The sequence below is a fragment of the Leopardus geoffroyi genome, chromosome X (assembly GCF_018350155.1).
Source record: "Leopardus geoffroyi isolate Oge1 chromosome X, O.geoffroyi_Oge1_pat1.0, whole genome shotgun sequence".
NCBI classification, from domain to species: domain Eukaryota; kingdom Metazoa; phylum Chordata; class Mammalia; order Carnivora; family Felidae; genus Leopardus; species Leopardus geoffroyi.
The window spans coordinates 87,871,212-87,889,999 of record NC_059343.1 but is presented as its reverse complement, the minus strand read 5'-3'; the positions used below and the strand labels follow the sequence as shown (position 1 = coordinate 87,889,999).

Sequence of the window (18,788 nt, the reverse complement as noted above, 5' to 3'; positions counted from 1 at the left end):
CTTATTAATTTATTAGGAATGAATGTTAAATATATAACTTTCTTTAACCATATCAAAGACTAATGTAAATTTGAGGGATGGCCTCAAAGGCAAGCTCTAAATGTAATGTCCAAGTCTATGCTTATGAGAATAGAACTCACATTATAGAGAAATACTAAAAAAAAGTTGAGGGACTATAAAAATACAGGGCAAAATCCAAGATGCCAGAGGATCCTAGGCAAGGGACTTGATTTTGAAGGATCTGTAAAAGACTTGCATAATAGTATAAACCCATGTTTATTAAAGCAGCTCTGGAATAAAAACAAGTCCTTTAAAAGGAAATGTGGGTAATTCCAATAGCTCCTACTGAGCTTTTATAAGGAAAAGCAAAGCCATTTTCTTTAAACATGGATGTGAGAATCATCATTTTGGTAAGAAGTACAAACTATGTTTTAGAGCCTGAATGAGGGTCACTCACAAAACTGCCAGTCCTCAAAATAGTTCAGTCACACTGACAGCAAGAGTTTCCAAGATACATTCATTCCTCTAAAAACTGAAATCTGAGAACAACATTAAGACCAAGCAGTTTATGTTAAATACATATGTTTGGATATATCACTTTAGTCAAACTTCTTGGGTGCCCAAATATGTTTCCACATTTAAAGACAATGTGCCCAATACTAACTGTAATTTGTATTCTATTCCTTAAAAAGAACTTTAAGCATGTATCTAGTTTTTTATACAAATTTCTCTGGACACTTTTTAAATGTCTTGCCACCATTTCAGAATTCCCTCCTACCTTATAAATTCCAATAGCTCATTGTTTCTACCTCTTATCATATTCTGTAATTGTACTATTCATGTGTCTTTCCTACTAGGTTGTGAGTAGCTGGAGGAGTGGGGCTTAAACATTTTAAAATTTTTCCATAAAACCTAGTAATTGTTCAAAGAATAGCTTCTGAATTTAGAAAATCAAAACAGATTGTCGCAATTTTCTCATCCAAGTCACACTTGTACTCATTAAAAGCCTCTACTCTGCTAAATTTGGGAAAATAAAGGTTTCAGGAACAGGTATTGGCCTCTACCGTGTGTCAGGTGCAACCCTAAGCTTTTTACATGTGTCATCTTGTTTAATCATTAACAGCCTTATGGAATAGGTATTTTAATATCCAAGTTTTATAGACAAGAAAAGCTTCAGAAGCTTGACTAAAGTCCAGGCAGCTGGTTAGTTGCAGAGCTGTGATTTAATTCAAGCCCAGGTTCTATCTGGCTTTAAAGCCCATGATCTCTCCACTATAGTACACTGCCTCCATTGTGTAATAGCAAAGAAGCCTTTAAAAAGGCTTCACATTCTTTGTGAAGAAGATAAATGAAAGAAAAAAACCCTCAAAGTCAGCTATTATCCAATCTTCAAATCCTTCCTAAATTCACTACTTACTGTGATTTGGGGAACTCTTTTAAGCAAATATTTTATACCAACAGACTCTCCCTGCCTCCTCTCCAATCCTAAGAGATACCTGGTCTAAGAATATTTGGCAAGAGACTTGAAGACTAATCCAAAAAACCTTGGTTGTCGGCCATTTTTCTTAACAGAAACTTAATGTCATTACTCTATTCAAAAACTGTGATCATTCTAGTCACTGAAGAATCTCATCTATATAGTTTTCTTAGTTCTGAGACTGTATTTGGGCTGGAAATGAAAAGCCAAGCCAATTATCATCAGATATTCCAACATTCAATTTTTAAAGTGTAAACTCAAAGATATCCTACCTAGTTTATTTGTGTATTTACATCCAATTAAGTAAAATAAATGTTGCAGGCTGGTGATTGATTTGTCAGCCCGGCTTTTGGTCCCAAGGCATTCAAGCTTTTAGCATAACTGAAACCCACATGAATAACACTAGGCATGGAGTCAAACCTAATTACTTGATGGGGGGCAGGGTGTGCAAAAGCAAGAAAGGAGAGTGGATGTAAGCAAACTAGATTTTCCTGCTTTAAGTCATCACTTCTTTTAAATAAAAATTTTCATAAAAAGTTTGACTCAGAATTTATACAACAGAATACTTAAAATCAAGAATTATGGTAACAGGATTCTTTTCCTCAGATCTATTCCTTTGAACAAAATCAATGTCTGAGTCATGTGGCTATTCAGATATATGAGAACTGAAAGACTCTATTTTTTCAATGAAAATCTATGCATATTGTTTTAATGAAGTATTCCTAAAGGAAAGAGGAGGTACAGGCTATAAAGCAGTTTCTTATAAGTCTATGGAACTATAGAGATGGGGATAAATAGGAGTACAGACTACTTGCCTGGAGGTGATCACTGTGAACAGTGTGAGGAAATGCACTGTAAGGAAGAGTGGTGAGGAAATGGGGAATTTGACCCAGTAGATAGGTTATGACTCAGATTATTGCATTAAAAAAAAGGCAATCAAAACCTTTAGAATTAGTGATATAAAAATAAAATTAGAGAAAGTGAATATAAAATAATGCTGAGACCCATTATAAGAGCTTCCTTTTGTTCAATAAGAGCTAGAGAAAGTCTATAAAACTAAGTCCTACTAAGAGAATAATTTGTTTAATCTGCTCTTCTAACATAAAGCCAAACAATGGTTTTGTAAAAGGCTCTAATAAGTCTTCAGGTAGGAACAGATACATACAAACACACCCACTGCAAATGTGTGTATTGACAGTGGTACAGTATGCGACACCTGATAAGTCTTCCAGTTTACTTCATGCACTAGTAGAGAAAACCTAATGTAACCAGAAATACTTCAGATATTTTTAGTCATGCTTTAAGTTGAAGGACAAATTTTAAGATATTAATGTAGCTTAGTGAGACCACATGTGAGTCCACAAAGGAGTGCTATCTCTTTGGTAGCAAACTACAAAGACATGTGTGATATATCTTTGCCCAGGGAACCAACTGGAGTCTCAGGGCTTGAGACTCAGATTGAGGCTGGTCACTAGGTAATCCTGCTAGTAACTGGCCATGCTGCCTGACACTCAGGACCCCAACAATGAAAATAGGTGCATATCATCCATCTTTACTGCCGTGCCTGGCAACCATGACAAGCTGGCACAACATGGTCCGTTGCTCCAGGTGTGTATAACAAAATCATCAATAACGAACATAAAGAACACTTTGAGGGCCACATTCCCAGGGTTGGCCAAAGGCCAATCATGGTTCCCTTGGAGACTGGCAAGGAGTAAGCAACCAGATGTACTATGCTATTTCTTACTTCATAATCCATCCCCTATCTCTTGATCAAGGTCTTTTTAACAACAAAATAGTCATAGTTATTTGGACTTCTGCAATTAGTACAGCATTTATACATAAGGTGCAGTAAGGATAACAGAAGCATACCTAATACTTGCAGAAGCCAGTGAAGGGTGTAAATAGGATTCTTTTAATGTATAAGACAATTTCAAGCATCTTTATGTTGATGTGCCAATTTAATTATGTTTACTTGCTTATTCTATGACTACTTGAACTTTGTGATAAACTTATAGTGTCATTTAATGTAATAATGGAATTAAATCTAATTCTTCCTCAGGCTAATCACTCTCCATTGGTATCATATCCTTTGGAGGTTTTAATTCAGTTTCCCAATACATATGACTATCACATGATTTATTTATATCAGGTAGTTGAATTTCACTAACAATACTGGTATTACACCATATCACAATATGGTTATGATGCAGTTAGGTTTGGTCACAAAATAAATCAGGAAGTATCACTGAAGTGTTTACTAAACCTTCCTAGAAGAACTGCTCTTTGCCCACATATTAGATATTATTATGGACAAGTATTGTCACCAGTGAGGATGATTCTGTCATTTCTAGGTTCCATGTTAGCTGAGGACAAAGTCAATCATTTGTATCACTTCACAGTATTATATAGTTACAGGTTCCCATTGACTGCTGTGCAGCAAGGCCATCTCCCTCTCCTGATGAGAGATCATTTGATGGGTATCATTTGATATTATTCCTACCAGCTCATCTTATTTTGCTCCATCCCTTTAGTCAAGATAGGTTAGAGATCAGCAATGTAATTTCAATTTCACTCAAAAAATTTCCATAAGTTTGGGATCTGTATGTGTCTCAAAGATGCTCTCCCTGAGCTTCCATAGCTAAAAATGGAAGGCCATTATATTGCCCCATGGTTACTTGGGGGCCTCCATTTGTATTAAGATCGTTAGCAGGCCCTGTTGTGTCAGATATATGCTCTTTCCCAGTGTTAAGTGCTAGCATTCTCTAGCATTATGTATTGGGTTTGTGTGGCCATATTATCAAGGCTTTATCATCCTTCCAAGTGGATTCCCATTTTTCCCTCCTCCTAGAAGATGATCCCTTCCAATGTGTCTTCTTTGTCTCGGGTTAGGGTTGTTCCCAGTGTGGACACAAATCTACCATGTAATGCCTAATATGTTAATTTTGTTCACAATCCATTGATACTTTTGTTTAAAAGCTTTCACTGCACGGAAACAGGGATGATATGTATTCTCACACATCATACTATGACATATCAAGCATGTGGCCACTATATACTGCCCAATATATTTGGGCATCTTGGCCATCAAAATTTATGGTTACACATTTATCAGTTTGACTGACATTATATATTATGCATTATAATAGTTCAGAGAAAAGACATTCCTGAATACTCTAGTGAATTCCTAATATTCTAATGAAGGTAAGTTTCCATAACTCAGTTTCATTACCATTTATACCTGTAAAATGGGGTTAATGCAGTAAAGTATTTAGTGATAGTTATAACCATCATATGCATCAAGCTCTACCTTTAAAAAAAACAGGAAGTCAGGAAAACTAAATAACATGTAAATGATATCATAACACTCAAATATTTATAAGCAAAAGGGATTACCAGTCATATATTTAATCCTTTAGTCACCAAAGGATACATAGATATAGCCTACTAAGTTGTGAAAGAAGCCCTTTCCAAAGCCTTCTCTAAAAGGTGAGAAGTTTTAATGTTATTCTTGACCATTTTTATAGAAGTTAATTTTCATAAAATATACTATCAACTATGAAAATTACTTAAATGAATGATGAAACCAGAGTTATATATTCAATGGAACTTATGAAACACCAGGCCATTCTTTATAAACTGTATTACTTTCTGACTGGATTTAATGCCATATTAATAGATTTATTATAGCACTCAGAATATAGGAATTCATGCCCCACCATGAACATACACAAACCAAACACTCTTGTCATTGTATCCATAACCTTTAGTACTCATACTAGATACCAATTTCTCTCCCACCTCAGAGATAAAACAGCACAATATAGAAATGTCAAATATTAACACAGTGTGAAACTATTGAATGGCTTGGCCTAGGAATTTTAAACATCCTTTTGACCACAGCTAGTAACAGGCTGAACCTGCCACCAATGTTCTATGAGGAACAGAAGTCAATTAACTTTAAACATTGAGATAATCATCACTCATTACCATATACCGGTGTCTAATTTTTATGCAGGTTTTGTAATAAGATTTCAATTTCTCATCTGTTCCTAAATTCAATGAACTTTCTTGCCATATAGAAATCTTCACTGCTCCCCCACTCCCAAATAAATTGGGTTCATTTTTGTTTCTTGGAGAAAGAGTACATGAAGTGGCCAGAATTTCATTGTCTTTGGAGGAACTTCTCAGTGCATATAGAAATATATTCTTGCCCTTACTATAATGATCAGCTGAAAACATTAAATCCCTACTGAGCATTCTGGAGAAATAGCATACCACTCTGCAGCTGTGTTGAGAATACATACTTGAGAGGGGGAGGAGTTAAATGATGGTGGCTTGCACCAGGGTGGAAGCAATGAAGTAGTGAGAAGTAATTGGATTCTGGATATACAACAAAGGTGGAACCAATGATATTTGCTGATAGAGGTTATATGGGAAGTGAGAGGTAAAATAAGAATAAAGAATAACTCCAAGATTTCTGGCCTGGGGTCAGGAAAAGCTCTTTTGAAAAGGGAAGCAGTAATAGCATGTTTGTGTGTCCACAGTAACAGAAGACAAGGCAGAGGACATAGGATATAGACAGTCACAGACAGATGCGTAGATGTGGTGGTAGCATGGAGAGGTACTCTTTTGATCAATTTCCTCAGTGGAATAAGATCCAAATGCCAAGTTGAGAGTAAAGTTGGAGGAGGTGTTGGCAGTTTAAGGAGAAAGGAACATGAATGATTAGTTACCTGTGAAAGCAGGGGGGAAATGCCTAAGAAAAGATAGTATGGTTGTCAGGCCACATTAAAGGCTCTCAGTTTGTGGTCATAGGTTTAAAGAGAGACCAGTCTGTACTGATGTCAGTGTTTTCCTGTTACTTCAAAGTAGACACAGAGTAGGGAGGAATTAGGATTTAACCAGGGTTGGATTTTGACAGCAAGTGTAACAAATAGAGGGGCCAAAGGAACTGAAGATGTATACATGGCAATGACCATGGAAGTGAAGCTGGGTAAGAAGAGAAGGGAAGATATCAGGTGGATGAGGAACAGTTTAAAAGTGGTGGGGTTAATGGCATACAACCACCCTGTTCAATGATGCTTTTGTATTTTTGCTCTATTACTTCTATACTTTGTACCTATTTATATGTCAGTTAAAATATGATAGAAATTATGAATATGTGACTCTGTTTGGAGCCTAGCACTATATCATGCACAATTAGATATTTAAATCTGCCTTCTCATGATATTCAGCCTAGTCTCCCTTCCCAGTCCTAACCCCACATGCAAATACATGCATCCACAGGCACACACATACATGTAAAATAACAGTAGTTAACTTTGGGTGGTGATTACAGTTTTTTTGTTATATGGTGTTTGAGTGAGTTTTTTTCCCTTGTACTTTCTGATTTCTCAATTTTCTATATTGAGCATGAAACACTTTGGTAATTTAGAAAGAAATTTAAAAGAACATATATATTTATACCCATATATAATTAATTGCTGGCTGTGCTCCCTAATGAAGTATCAGAAGATTTAATTAAGCAGGATTAAGGCCAAAGACAAATTACAAAAAATAAAAGTTGTGAGAGGATGGAAGCTGATATGCTTTTAAAAACTAGCAGTTTTCATAAAACATATGCATGGATCATTGTCTAGCAAGTGAAGTATATTAAAATGCATGACTCCAAAACTACAACTGAAAGAGTATTTTTAGATTGGAAGAAAGGACCATTACGGACCTGTTTCCTGCTTTGAGCTCTTGCATTCCGTAATCTTCGAGCAGAATAAAAGATAAAATAGCCCACAGTTGCTGCCGTAATAATAAAAAAGGACACAGAGACGAAGAAAATTGAATAGTGATTCACCCAAGGGCCATGTTTCTTCCCTACTTCAATGACCATTGTTACTTGTATGCCTCTTTGAATGGACTGTAGAATTTTTGTTCCTTTCAGATTGCCAATCATGATTGCAACAATGTCTCCTGCACCTGTGAAAGAAAAGAAATTCAGTTTTAGTTTTGGTAAGGCATTCTTAGTATAAAAATCCAATTGCTAAAGTGATTTTATTTATTTATTTATTTTTTTTTAAGAGTATTTTTTTTTCAACGTTTATTTATTTTTGGGACAGAGAGAGACAGAGCATGAACGGGGGAGGGGCAGAGAGAGGGAGACACAGAATCGGAAACAGGCTCCAGGCTCTGAGCCATCAGCCCAGAGCCTGACGCGGGGCTCGAACTCACAGACCGCGAGATCGTGACCTGGCTGAAGTCGGATGCTTAACCGACTGCGCCACCCAGGCGCCTGCTAAAGTGATTTTAAAGTATTCCCAATGAGACAATGAAAGGATACTCATTCATTCAATTAACATTTATTGGGCACCTACTATGCATATACGTTATAGGGGATATAAACATACTGAGACTTGGTTATTGATCTTAAGTTTAGTAAGGAGCTATGATATTTAACAAATACCTCCACTCTCCTCAGATTAACCACCTATAACTCAACAGTATTGAATTTGGGGTCCAATTTCCTCTTACAATGAAAGCTTTCTTAAAGACAAATAGTCCCCTGGATGGTAGAGAACAGGGCTTTACATCCTAGGGAATCTGAGATTTGGGAAAGACAGAAATACTTACCTATGTATTTTCCCAATTTATAAAGTGATAGACTATCTCACAAGGTCACTACTAAAATGTACAAGAATTTATTGGGGTGCCTGGTGGCTTAGTCAGTTAAGCGTCCGACTCTTGGTTTCAGCTTAGGTCATGATCTCATGGTTTGTGGATTCGAGCCCATGACAGTGGGCTGACAGTGCAGGGCCTACTTGGGATTCTCTCTCTCCCTCTTTTTCTGCCCCTCCCCTGCTTGCTCTCTCTCTCTCTCTCAAAAATAAACAAACTTAAAATGTACAAGAATTTACTATCAGGAGTAGTAATCTGAGATAAATGATGTCCACAAGCCCAAATGTACAATGTATATATTTATCTATCTCCATGTGCACATTTTTCTATATCCTCAAAAGCAATATAAAATTTGTCCAGGGTACTCTAAGGTTTTGCATGGACCTAATCAGGTTAGCAATGAATAGAACATGAAAAATTAATAGTACTGTATGGTTCTACTCAACACCAACTAAAGTCAAGCCTGAAATTAGACTAAGTTTATTACTTAGTCTAATAGTCTAAATCTTAATCGAGAGGCTTAAACACTTCCCTCTCTACCCCCAACTATATAAATCTTGTGAAAAAAATAAAGGACAAACATTATCTTTCCCAATGTTGTGAGAACGTCAGATTACTCATGTCATTCCAATGCTTATCAAGGTTTATATTCCTTCTAGTTTATATGACCTGAGACCAATAATCTTAAGCAAAAGAATAGAGTTCTTTGAACGTTAAGAGATTACCGACCAGAGAAACCTCCCACTGATACTAGGTTAAGGTACTAATCTTGGTTAATGATCAAACTTCAATCTGGAATAAACATAACTATACACAACCCCCACCACACACACATAACATAAATCCCAAAGGCCCTTTAAACTAGAATTTAAACACAAAAGTACATTATTCAAATAGTACTCACTTTCAATGATCAAATTAAGAGTACAAACCTTAAATGGCAATGTACATAGCAAAATTACTACCCAAGTAATCCCTTAAATTTAAGGTCCCCCAGTAGCCAAAGTCTTCAAAAGTTCAAGATGACGTCCTTACTTGAAGTTACTAATTCAAAAAATATATTTACAGGGTAGGATTACAGATCCTTAAAGTTCCAAAGACACTATTTTTGTTTTTTACATATGATAGCCATCTAGTTAAAACCTTTTACAACTTTACTAATTTGCCATCACTCAGTTTGGTAGACAATGACTTACTCTCTCTTCTCATTTACATGAAGAAAATCTCTAAAGCAGTGGAGGAGTCTGAAATGGCTTTTGTTGTATCTTTTTCCTCTTTCAGTAAATGACCCAAATATCCCTTATGGATCTAGAGTATTGGCTATTTTGCAAGAGAGTGGCTCACTTTTCTATTTATTTGGAAGCTTTAAATTTCTAGCTTTGGCACTAAAAGCCCAGATATTATTTCAATTCTCTTTTGTCATTATTTGTCTTTTCTCTATAAGCCATCTGTCAGGAACATTTCTGGTTATAAAATTGCAATTATATAATCTAGCATTCATTTCTGATATTGTAACCTGTATAATCTTTGAAAGTAAAGATAATTATAAAAATTCAGGTTTTAGAATATCATTTCAAAGATTTCTTTTTAAATCTAAGATGTGTCCCTCTAAATTTTTTTGACTGATAGAAATAAGTTTTCATTCTTTCAGAAGACATGAGGTGGGTGGCAGGGGTGGACGATAGGAAAATATGGACCATTGTAGTCAGATGGAGATTAAAAAGCAAGGACAATAAGGAAATGTACTTTGTCTACACACGGCGAACAATGCTGTGCTTCAAATGCCCCAAATTCATATTCCTACATCATATATATATATATATATATATATATATATATATATATATATATATATGGTCCAACCATTGTATTAGCTTTGTAATCATATAAAAGGCCCATTTCTAAACATTATTATACATCTCTTCCTCCCTACACCTTTGCAACTATTCAAAAACTGCCCCCTCCTTCCCTTCCCAATCACAGTTAATGGTATCACAACCCTCTGGTCATCTGGTGTGAATACCCAGAATCCTGTCTGAATATTCACTGCTAACCTAGTCAGTCATGCAGATGCTACTTTCCTGGTGTCTCCCATTATCAGATCCTTCTTTCCACTCCTGCTGCCTATTCAATATAGGTCCTCGTGATTTCCTTGCCTGAACTACTTCAGTAATCTCCTAACTTGTGACTCTGTATCCAACATTCCCCTTCCCTTAAAGCTTCATCAGAGTTTACTTTCCTGGTTGACTTTTGCCGTCACTTGGTTGCATCATGCCTCTTTCCGGCACTAAAGTCTTTAGTGATTCCTTGGCCTCACATTTAAAGCCTTTTATGATCTGGTCCCAACTGACCTTTCCAGTTTGATACATCCCCACTACACCCCCATCTCATGAACATTCAGATCCCAAGCACATGGGGTTGGCTATTGTCATTCACTTTTTATAACTCTCCTTTTGTTCATTCTGTTCCCTCAGACTAAAATTTCCTCCATCTGCTGACATTCCCCCCTCCTTCTCTGCCTGTTCATTACCCAAATCCCAGCTCAAATGCTGCCTCCTATATTATTTTCCCAAGTTCCAAGTGGGAACGTAAACGTTCCCTCTTTGTTCCCCTGTCACTTGGTTTTTAACCTTTATCTAATACTTCATTTTGCTTTTGCGTTTCAATTGGCATGTCGTACTCCCTCCCTAAATTAAGAGCATTTTAAGGACAGAGAGTGTCTTTTAATTAACGATAGTAATGCTTTCCTTTAACAGGTATTGTCAGGGAATTAGGTATTCTATATAAGTAAAATTTCCAAGTAACAAAAAGTTTTACACAAATAATTAATTTTAACAATTTTGAATGGACATTTTATTTATTTATTTTTTTGAGGTGGTATAGGTTTATTGGTCCATTTATTAGGCTTCTTTTTCCTAATATTGACAGCTCTCCCCACTTAACTATAGTTTTATTTTTTATTGTGTAAAATACATACAGCATAAAATATACCATTTTAACCATTTTTAAGTGTCAAGTTCAGTGACATTAAGTGCATTTGCATTGTTCTGCAACTATCACCACCATCCATCTCCAGAACTTTTTCATTTCCTCCAACTGAAACTCTGTCTCCATTAAACACTAACTCCCCATTCCTCCTTCCCCCAGCCCCTGGCAACCACAATTCTTCCTGCCTCTATGAATTTGACTATGCTAGGTACCTCAAAGTGGAATCATACTATATTGTTCTTTTTGTGACTGGCTTATTCACTTAGCATAATGTCTTCAAGGTTCACTGGTGTTGTAGTATATATCAAAATGTCCTTCCTTTTTAAGGCTAAATAATATTCCTTGAATGGACATTTTAAAAATTAATCTATACTGTCCTATTTTCCTAACCAAGATATACTGATTAGGATTTATTATTAGCAGTGGATCACCTTTGTGAGTCATTATTTTACATGGTACTAGTAAGGTTATTTGTCCCTAAACTGTTATGAGTTTTCACCGAAGTCACTGATTTTTTGGAGCTATAATGGACCTTAGAAATCATACAGTCTGACTCATTTCTGAGTTCTCACTTTGGGTTATTTTCTTTCAGGGAGGGAGGTTCTCACTTGTTGCCTCTAGCAGTATCTCTCACCCCTTTGTAATTTTATACTTCAAATCTGCTCTCAACTCTGAAAAGTCAGTGAAGCTTTGGTCCAAAGAAAAAGCAAACAGGCTTCCAAAGAGAGCTTGAGGGCTTTAGTTGCAAGTACCCTCTGATATTTATATTGGTTGCTCGGTGACATTTTTGTTTGCTTCCTGAATCCTGGCTATGCTCTGCATAATTGAGGTTGCCAGATAAGATTTATCTATAAACTAGACTCTGTTCCAAGTGCTTTATATGCATTAACATATTTAATTCTCACATCAACCCTATAAGGTAAGCATTGCTATTATCTCATTAAAGATAAGATTGACTAACTTGCCTAGGAGAACACAAGCTAATAAGTACACAACTGGTATCTGAACCCAGGCAGTTTGACTCCAGTGTCTCTGCTCTTCACCACCATTCTACATCAGCTATTCTTTGACTGTAAAAATGAAAATTAAATAGATACATTCAGGATGGGGGGAATGTCATGGTAAATGTTTAACAATGAGGAAGCCTTGAATGGTAGTGTGTGCCAATTTCCATGGTGTAAATAATGCTCCTGTGGCCATATGAATGCAGAGTTGGGAAAATATGGGAACAATTATCTTGATAGCACTCACTCCATTCAATAGGGAATCCTTGAACTTGCTACTTAAAAATCATTAGTAACACAATGTAGATCAAGTTTTTTACATCTTCACTCTGCTACCTAAAATATTTTGGGAAAAGGGATAGATTAGGAATAGGTAACAATTAAGCAGAAGAAATACTCCAATTTCAAATGTTCAACAAAGAATAAAGGTTTTGGCCTGTGTCTAGCTTGGGAAAAAGGTAATGAACTAGACTGTGGCAACTCTTACTAATCTTACACAGTATCTTTCAATTAAAATGTTAATATAAATAAAGCATGTCGACCCTTGGCACTACTGGTGAAAAACACTTTCCAGTTCATAACATGGAGAAATTTGATCTAGGATTCTGCTGGTGGCCAGCCCCTTTCATGTCCTTCGAAGAGCTAATGCTATTATGGTTATGGCCTAATCTTATTTATGAACACAAGTTCACTGAATATTTATTGAGTATAAACTATGTACTAAGTTCTATACTTCTGGACCTCCCCCCCACATACATTTAAATATTAATGTGTCAAAATGCAAAATAAATTCAAAAGCATTTTACAATATATAAAATATTCAAAGTATAATGATGGCGTGCTTCCAGCACCTTGGTATTCAAACACAAAATACAAGGAGGTGTGGAGAGCTGTTCCAGTATCATTTTCAACCAGTATTCCACTTTTAATATTAGAAAAGAGAGTGTCTGCAATGAGTGACTTACAAGTAATAAGGGCAACTGAAGGCCAAAGTACCTCTTCCAAAACTTAGTTCACATTCAGTACTGCCCGACATTCTGATAATACAATGAAATCAGCACTTCTGAATTCACTCATATGTACAATGAATAAGAGCTAGGTGTGAAGAAGTCCAACATGATTCTCCAACAAACATTTCCTCCATTAGAAAATCTGGAACTGATTCAAGTGGACTTCTGAATATTCATTTTGTTCACAGTAGCTTTCAAAGGCTCAGTTTCCCCCCACTATACCAACCAGGGCAGGTCAATGTATTTCAACTTAGGGCAAGTAGGGATGGTGAATGTATTTCAAAGAGGAACACTAAAGGTCATAAGACCAAGGAGTCCTGAGTGGCATTTTTTTTTTAAACCAGTAAAAAACAAACAAACAAGCAAAAAAACTAAACATCTGAACTTTCAGGTCTGACTAGCTTATCTTTCTTCAAATTCCTATTTTGTGACCTTTTTTTGGCCCCCCTTTTGATTGCCAGCCACAGATGAACCGAATTTAGGTTTCTTAAATTGACTTCTTCACATCAGCTCTCTTGATTAAAAAAATAATAATTCTACCATTGTACCACAAAAAAATACAAATGATTTCTCAAAGGTATTGGAAATATATGTCTGTGTTTCACTGGGAATCAGACAAATCAGTACTGCATACCTCTTTAATACACCAGTATGCTCCTAACTAGTTAGTTAAATTCTACTATGTTACCAGATATGAAACAGGCATTAGTACAGGTCAGCTGTTGGGTAAAGCAATGTTTCTTAACATATTGTATTGTTAACAAATTATCTTTTGGGGGGAGGGATGGTGACAGTGAAAACAACCTAAATCATCTTTTATTATCATTATTTTATGCCAAAGGAATGACACAGAGGTAGACAGTCATGTAAAGCACAGAAAGTTGCCTTTCTCTCTGCCAGGAACCCACAGATACTTCTGCTATAGGTTGTGGAGATGACAGTATGTTACGGAATGGGTCTCAGCTTTGATATCACACCACAAAATCTCTGGCAGTTGGGAGTCCTCAGAAAACAGCATATTAAAGACACTACGGAATTAGAAACATCACTGTTGAAAAGGTCATATTTGCCTAAGTTGTGGATGACAGGTCATATTCAGAGGTAAACAATTCTTAGAATTATTATTTAAAAATACCTAGCCCTTATTTAAAAATACTACTCTGATTCCCATTAGGGAATGTTTAGCACATTGTTAAGAAACAGAGGGCTAGATCAGCATTTCTCTTAAGTTTTTAGTCTCAAGACCCCTTTATACTCTAAAGTTACTGAGGAATCCAAAGAACTGTTGTTTATGTACATATAGTTAGCATATTAGAAATTAACACTGGGAAATTTAAAAAATATTTATTCACTCATTTAAAATAGCAGTTGTAAATAAATGTTAATGTAATAGACTTTTTAAATAAAAAATATTTCCCCCTAAAAAATGTAATAAGCATGGAATTGTCGTTTGTGTAAACCTCTTTAATGTCAGACTTAATAGAAGACAGCTGGATCTTCAGATCTGCTTCTGCATTAGATCTACTGTGATTTGTTCTTCTGGTTTAGGTATATTAAGGAAATCTGTACTCATGTAGATTTATAATTAGAAAATTGTATTTACAACATTTAATAGCATTTTGAAATAATTGTAGATATTCTTCTTTGATACTACACCAAAATTCAACGAGTGGTAATTTCTTTTTCTTTTTCTTTTTTTTTTACCATTTATTTATTTTTGAGAGAGAGACAGAGACAGACAGAGTGTGAGCAGAGAAGGGGCAGAGAGAGTGGGAGACACAGAATCCAAAGCAGACTCCAGGCTTTGAGCTGTCAGCACACAGCCTGATGAGGGGCTTGAACCCACAAACTGCGAGATCATGACCTGAACCAAAGTCAGATGCTTAACTGACTGAGCCACTCAGCCGCTCCATCAAGTGGTAATTTCCTAAACATTAGGTACAAGGTAGAATTTGACACCACATCAATGAACTCTTTGTACTTGGTTAAATAAAAATGCATTGATCTATCTCACATATCAAATAGACCCTTTCCCATGCATGGTTTTATAATATCATACATTGGTCATTTGGAAAGTACTGGTTCACCGAGTTATGCAGATTTTACAAACAGTGATTCAAGATTATACAATATCAAAAACTCATGGTTCAGGAAAAGTCTAGAAAATCTCCAAAAACATGGAGGTTAAAGAACACCCTACTAAAGAATGAATGGGTCAACCAGGCAATTAGAGAAGAAATTAAAAAATAAATGGAAACAAATGAAAATGAAAATACAATAATCCAAATGCTTTGGGACGCAGCGAAGGCAGTCCTGAGAGGAAAATACACTGCAATCCAGGCCTCTCTCAAGAAATAAGAAACATCCCAGATACAAAATCTAACAGCACACCTAAAGGAAATAGAAGCAGAACAGCAAAGTCACCCTAAACCCAGCAGAAGAAGAGAAATAATAAAGATCAGAGCAGAAATAAACAATATAGAATCTAAAAAAACTGTAGAGCAGATCAATGAAACCAAGAGTTGGGTTTTTGAAAAAATAAACAAAATTGATAAACCTCTAGCCAGGCTTCTCAAAAAGAAAAGGGAGAGGACCCAAATAGATAAAACCATGAATGAAAATGGAATTATTACAACCAATCCCACAGAAATACAAGCAATTATCAGGGAATACTATGAAAAACTATATGCCAACAAACTGGACAACCTGGAAGAAATGGACAAATTCCTAAACACCCACACACTTCCAAAACTCAATCAGGAGGAAATAGAAAGCTTGAACAGACCCATAACCAGCGAAGAAATTGAATCAGTTATCAAAAATCTCCCAACAAATAAGAGTCCAGGACCAGATGGCTTCCCAGGGGAGTTCTACCAGACATTTAAAGCAGAGATAATACCTATCCTTCTCAAGCTCTTCCAAAAAATAGAAAAGGAAGGAAAACTTCCAGACTCATTCTATGAAGCCAGCATTACCTTGATTCCTAAACCAGACAGAGACCCAGTAAAAAAAGAGAACTACAGGCCAATATCCCTGATGAATATGGATGCGAAAATTCTCAATAAGGTACTAGCAAATCGAATTCAACAGCATATAAAAAGAATTATTCACCATGATCAAGTGGGATTCATTCCTGGGATGCAGGGCTGGTTCAACATTCGCAAATCAATCAACATGATACATCACATTAATAAAAGAAAAGATAAGAACCATATGATCCTGTCAAACGATGCAGAAAAAGCATTTGACAAAATTCAGCATCCTTTCTTAATAAAAACACTCGAGAAAGTCGGGATAGAAGGAACATACTTAAACATCATAAAAGCCATTTATGAGAAGCCCACAGCTAACATCATCCTCAAAGGGGAAAAACTGAGAGCTTTCCCCCTGAGATCAGGAACACGACAGGGATGTCCACTCTCACCGCTGTTGTTCAACACAGTGTTGGAAGTGCTAGAATCAGACAACAAAAGGAAATCCAAGGCATCAAAATTGGCAAAGATGAAGTCAAGCTTTCACTTTTTGCAGATGACATGATATTGTACATGGAAAATCCGATAGACTCCACTGATACATGACTTTAGCAAAGTTGCAGGATACAAAATCAATGGACAGAAATCAGTTGCGTTCTTATACACTAATAGTGAAGCAACAGAAAGACAAATAAAGAAACTGATCCCATTCACAATTGCACCAAGAAGCATAAAATACCTAGGAATAAACCTAACCAAAGATGTAAAGGATCTGTATGCTGAAAACTATAGAAAGCTCACGAAGGAAATTGAAGAAGATATAAAGAAATGGAAAAACATTCCATGCTCATGGTTTGGAAGAATAAACCCCAATGTTTATAGCAGCACTCTCAACAATAGCCAAGTTATGGAAAGAGCCTAAATGTCCATCAACTGATAAATGGATAAAGAAATTGTGGTTTATATACACAATGGAGTACTATGTGGCAATGAGAAAGAATGGAATATGGCCCTTTGTAGCAACGTGGATGGAACTGGAGAGTGTGATGCTAAGTGAAATAAGCCATACAGAGAAAGACAGATACCGTATGTTTTCACTCTTATGTGGATCCTGAGAAACTTAACAGGAACCCATGTGGGAGGGGAAGGAAAAAAAAAAAAGAGAGAGGTTAGAGTGGGAGAGAGCCAAAGCATAAGAGACTCTTAAAAAATGAGAACAAACTGAGGGCTGATGGGGGGTGGGAGGGAGGGGAAGGTGGGTGATGGGTATTGAAGAGGGCATCTTTTGGGATGAGCACTGGGTGTTGTATGGAAACCAATCTGACAATAAATTTCATATATTTAAAAACAACTCATGGTTATTTAGTATCACCATTGATCTTATCAGAAAAGTCTAAGTATTAAGAAATTGTGAAGTTCACATGGTAGATAAAAATTTTCCAAAATTCTAATTTTTGCTTGATCACTTACTTTTGACCATTAGCATCACATGCTGTTATTTTTTTCCTCAAAATGACAGGCTCACTTGATTCAATTTTAAGAAAAGGTTTTCCAAATACCCCAGTCTAAATAACCTGTTTGTCAGTAATACTTTTAAGTTAAAAAGGAGCTATTTAGGGGTGCCTGGGTGGCTCAGTCGGTTAAGTGTCCAACTTTGGCTCAGGTCATGATCTCACGGTTCATGAGTTCAAGCCCCGCGTCAGGCTCTGTGCTGACAGCACAGCAGAGCCTGGAGCCTGCTTCCGATTCTGTGTCCCTCTCTTGCTCTGCCCCTTCCCCACTCATGCTCTGTCTCAGTCTCTGTCTCTGTCTCTCTCTCTCAAGAATAAACATTAAAGAATTCTTTTTAAAAAAGGAGCTGTTTAAAGAAAGGCTTCTTCAGCTCACAACTCAGTTATATAAGTGCTTTTCCTTCAGACAACCATCATACTTTGGTATGCTGCAAAAGTGCTTTATGCCTACTTCCCACTTCATCACATAGAATATTCAAAAAAGAGTTGTGTATGACAGGGTAGAGATTTCATAAAATTAATTATGCTTACTGATTCATCAAGCACATTCTTAAGTGAAACTGGAATTCTTTTACTGTAAATGCATAGAGATATAGTATACAATAGTTTGATGTCTCTGTCTTAATGTCTGCTAAGGTGCCAGCAGTATTTTCCTACCGACATAAACATCAACACAATGAATATGGCAAATTATGTCTATGTATTACTATGGGAACAGTTTTCACCTCATGGAACCCTGAAAAAGTCTGAGGGACCAGTGGTCCCAGATTATATTTTTTAAAGGTTTCTTTTTAAGTTTATTTATTTTGAGAGAGAGAGAGAGAGAGAGAGAGAGAGAGAGAGAGAGAGAGCGCAGGGGCAGTGGCATAGAGAGAGGGAGAGAGAGAATCCCAAGCAAGCTCCATGCTATCAGCACGGAGCCCGACATGGGGCTCAATCCCACAAACTGTGAGATCATGACCTGAGCCAAAATCAAGAGTCGGATGCTTAACTGACTGAGCCACTCAGGCGCCCCCAAGATTATATTTTTAAAACTGTTGGGCTAATTTGCAGCAATGTGGATGGAACTGGAGGGTATTATGCTAAGTGAAATAAGTCAGGCAGAGAAAGACAGGTACCATATGTTTTCACTCATATGTGGATCCTGAGAAACATAA

General features: G+C 36.4%; 1 protein-coding gene across 2 annotated transcripts in view; it reads right to left on the bottom strand.

The window, feature by feature from the left end:
* RNF128 (ring finger protein 128) overlaps positions 1-18,788 on the bottom strand; it is a 111,053-nt gene that overhangs the window by 23,933 nt on the left and 68,332 nt on the right. For both annotated transcript variants that reach the window (XM_045471287.1, XM_045471286.1), the window contains exon 2: positions 7,203-7,450. In XM_045471287.1, coding sequence (XP_045327243.1) covers positions 7,203-7,450 — 248 coding nt within the window. The remainder of the gene's footprint in view (positions 1-7,202; positions 7,451-18,788) is intronic.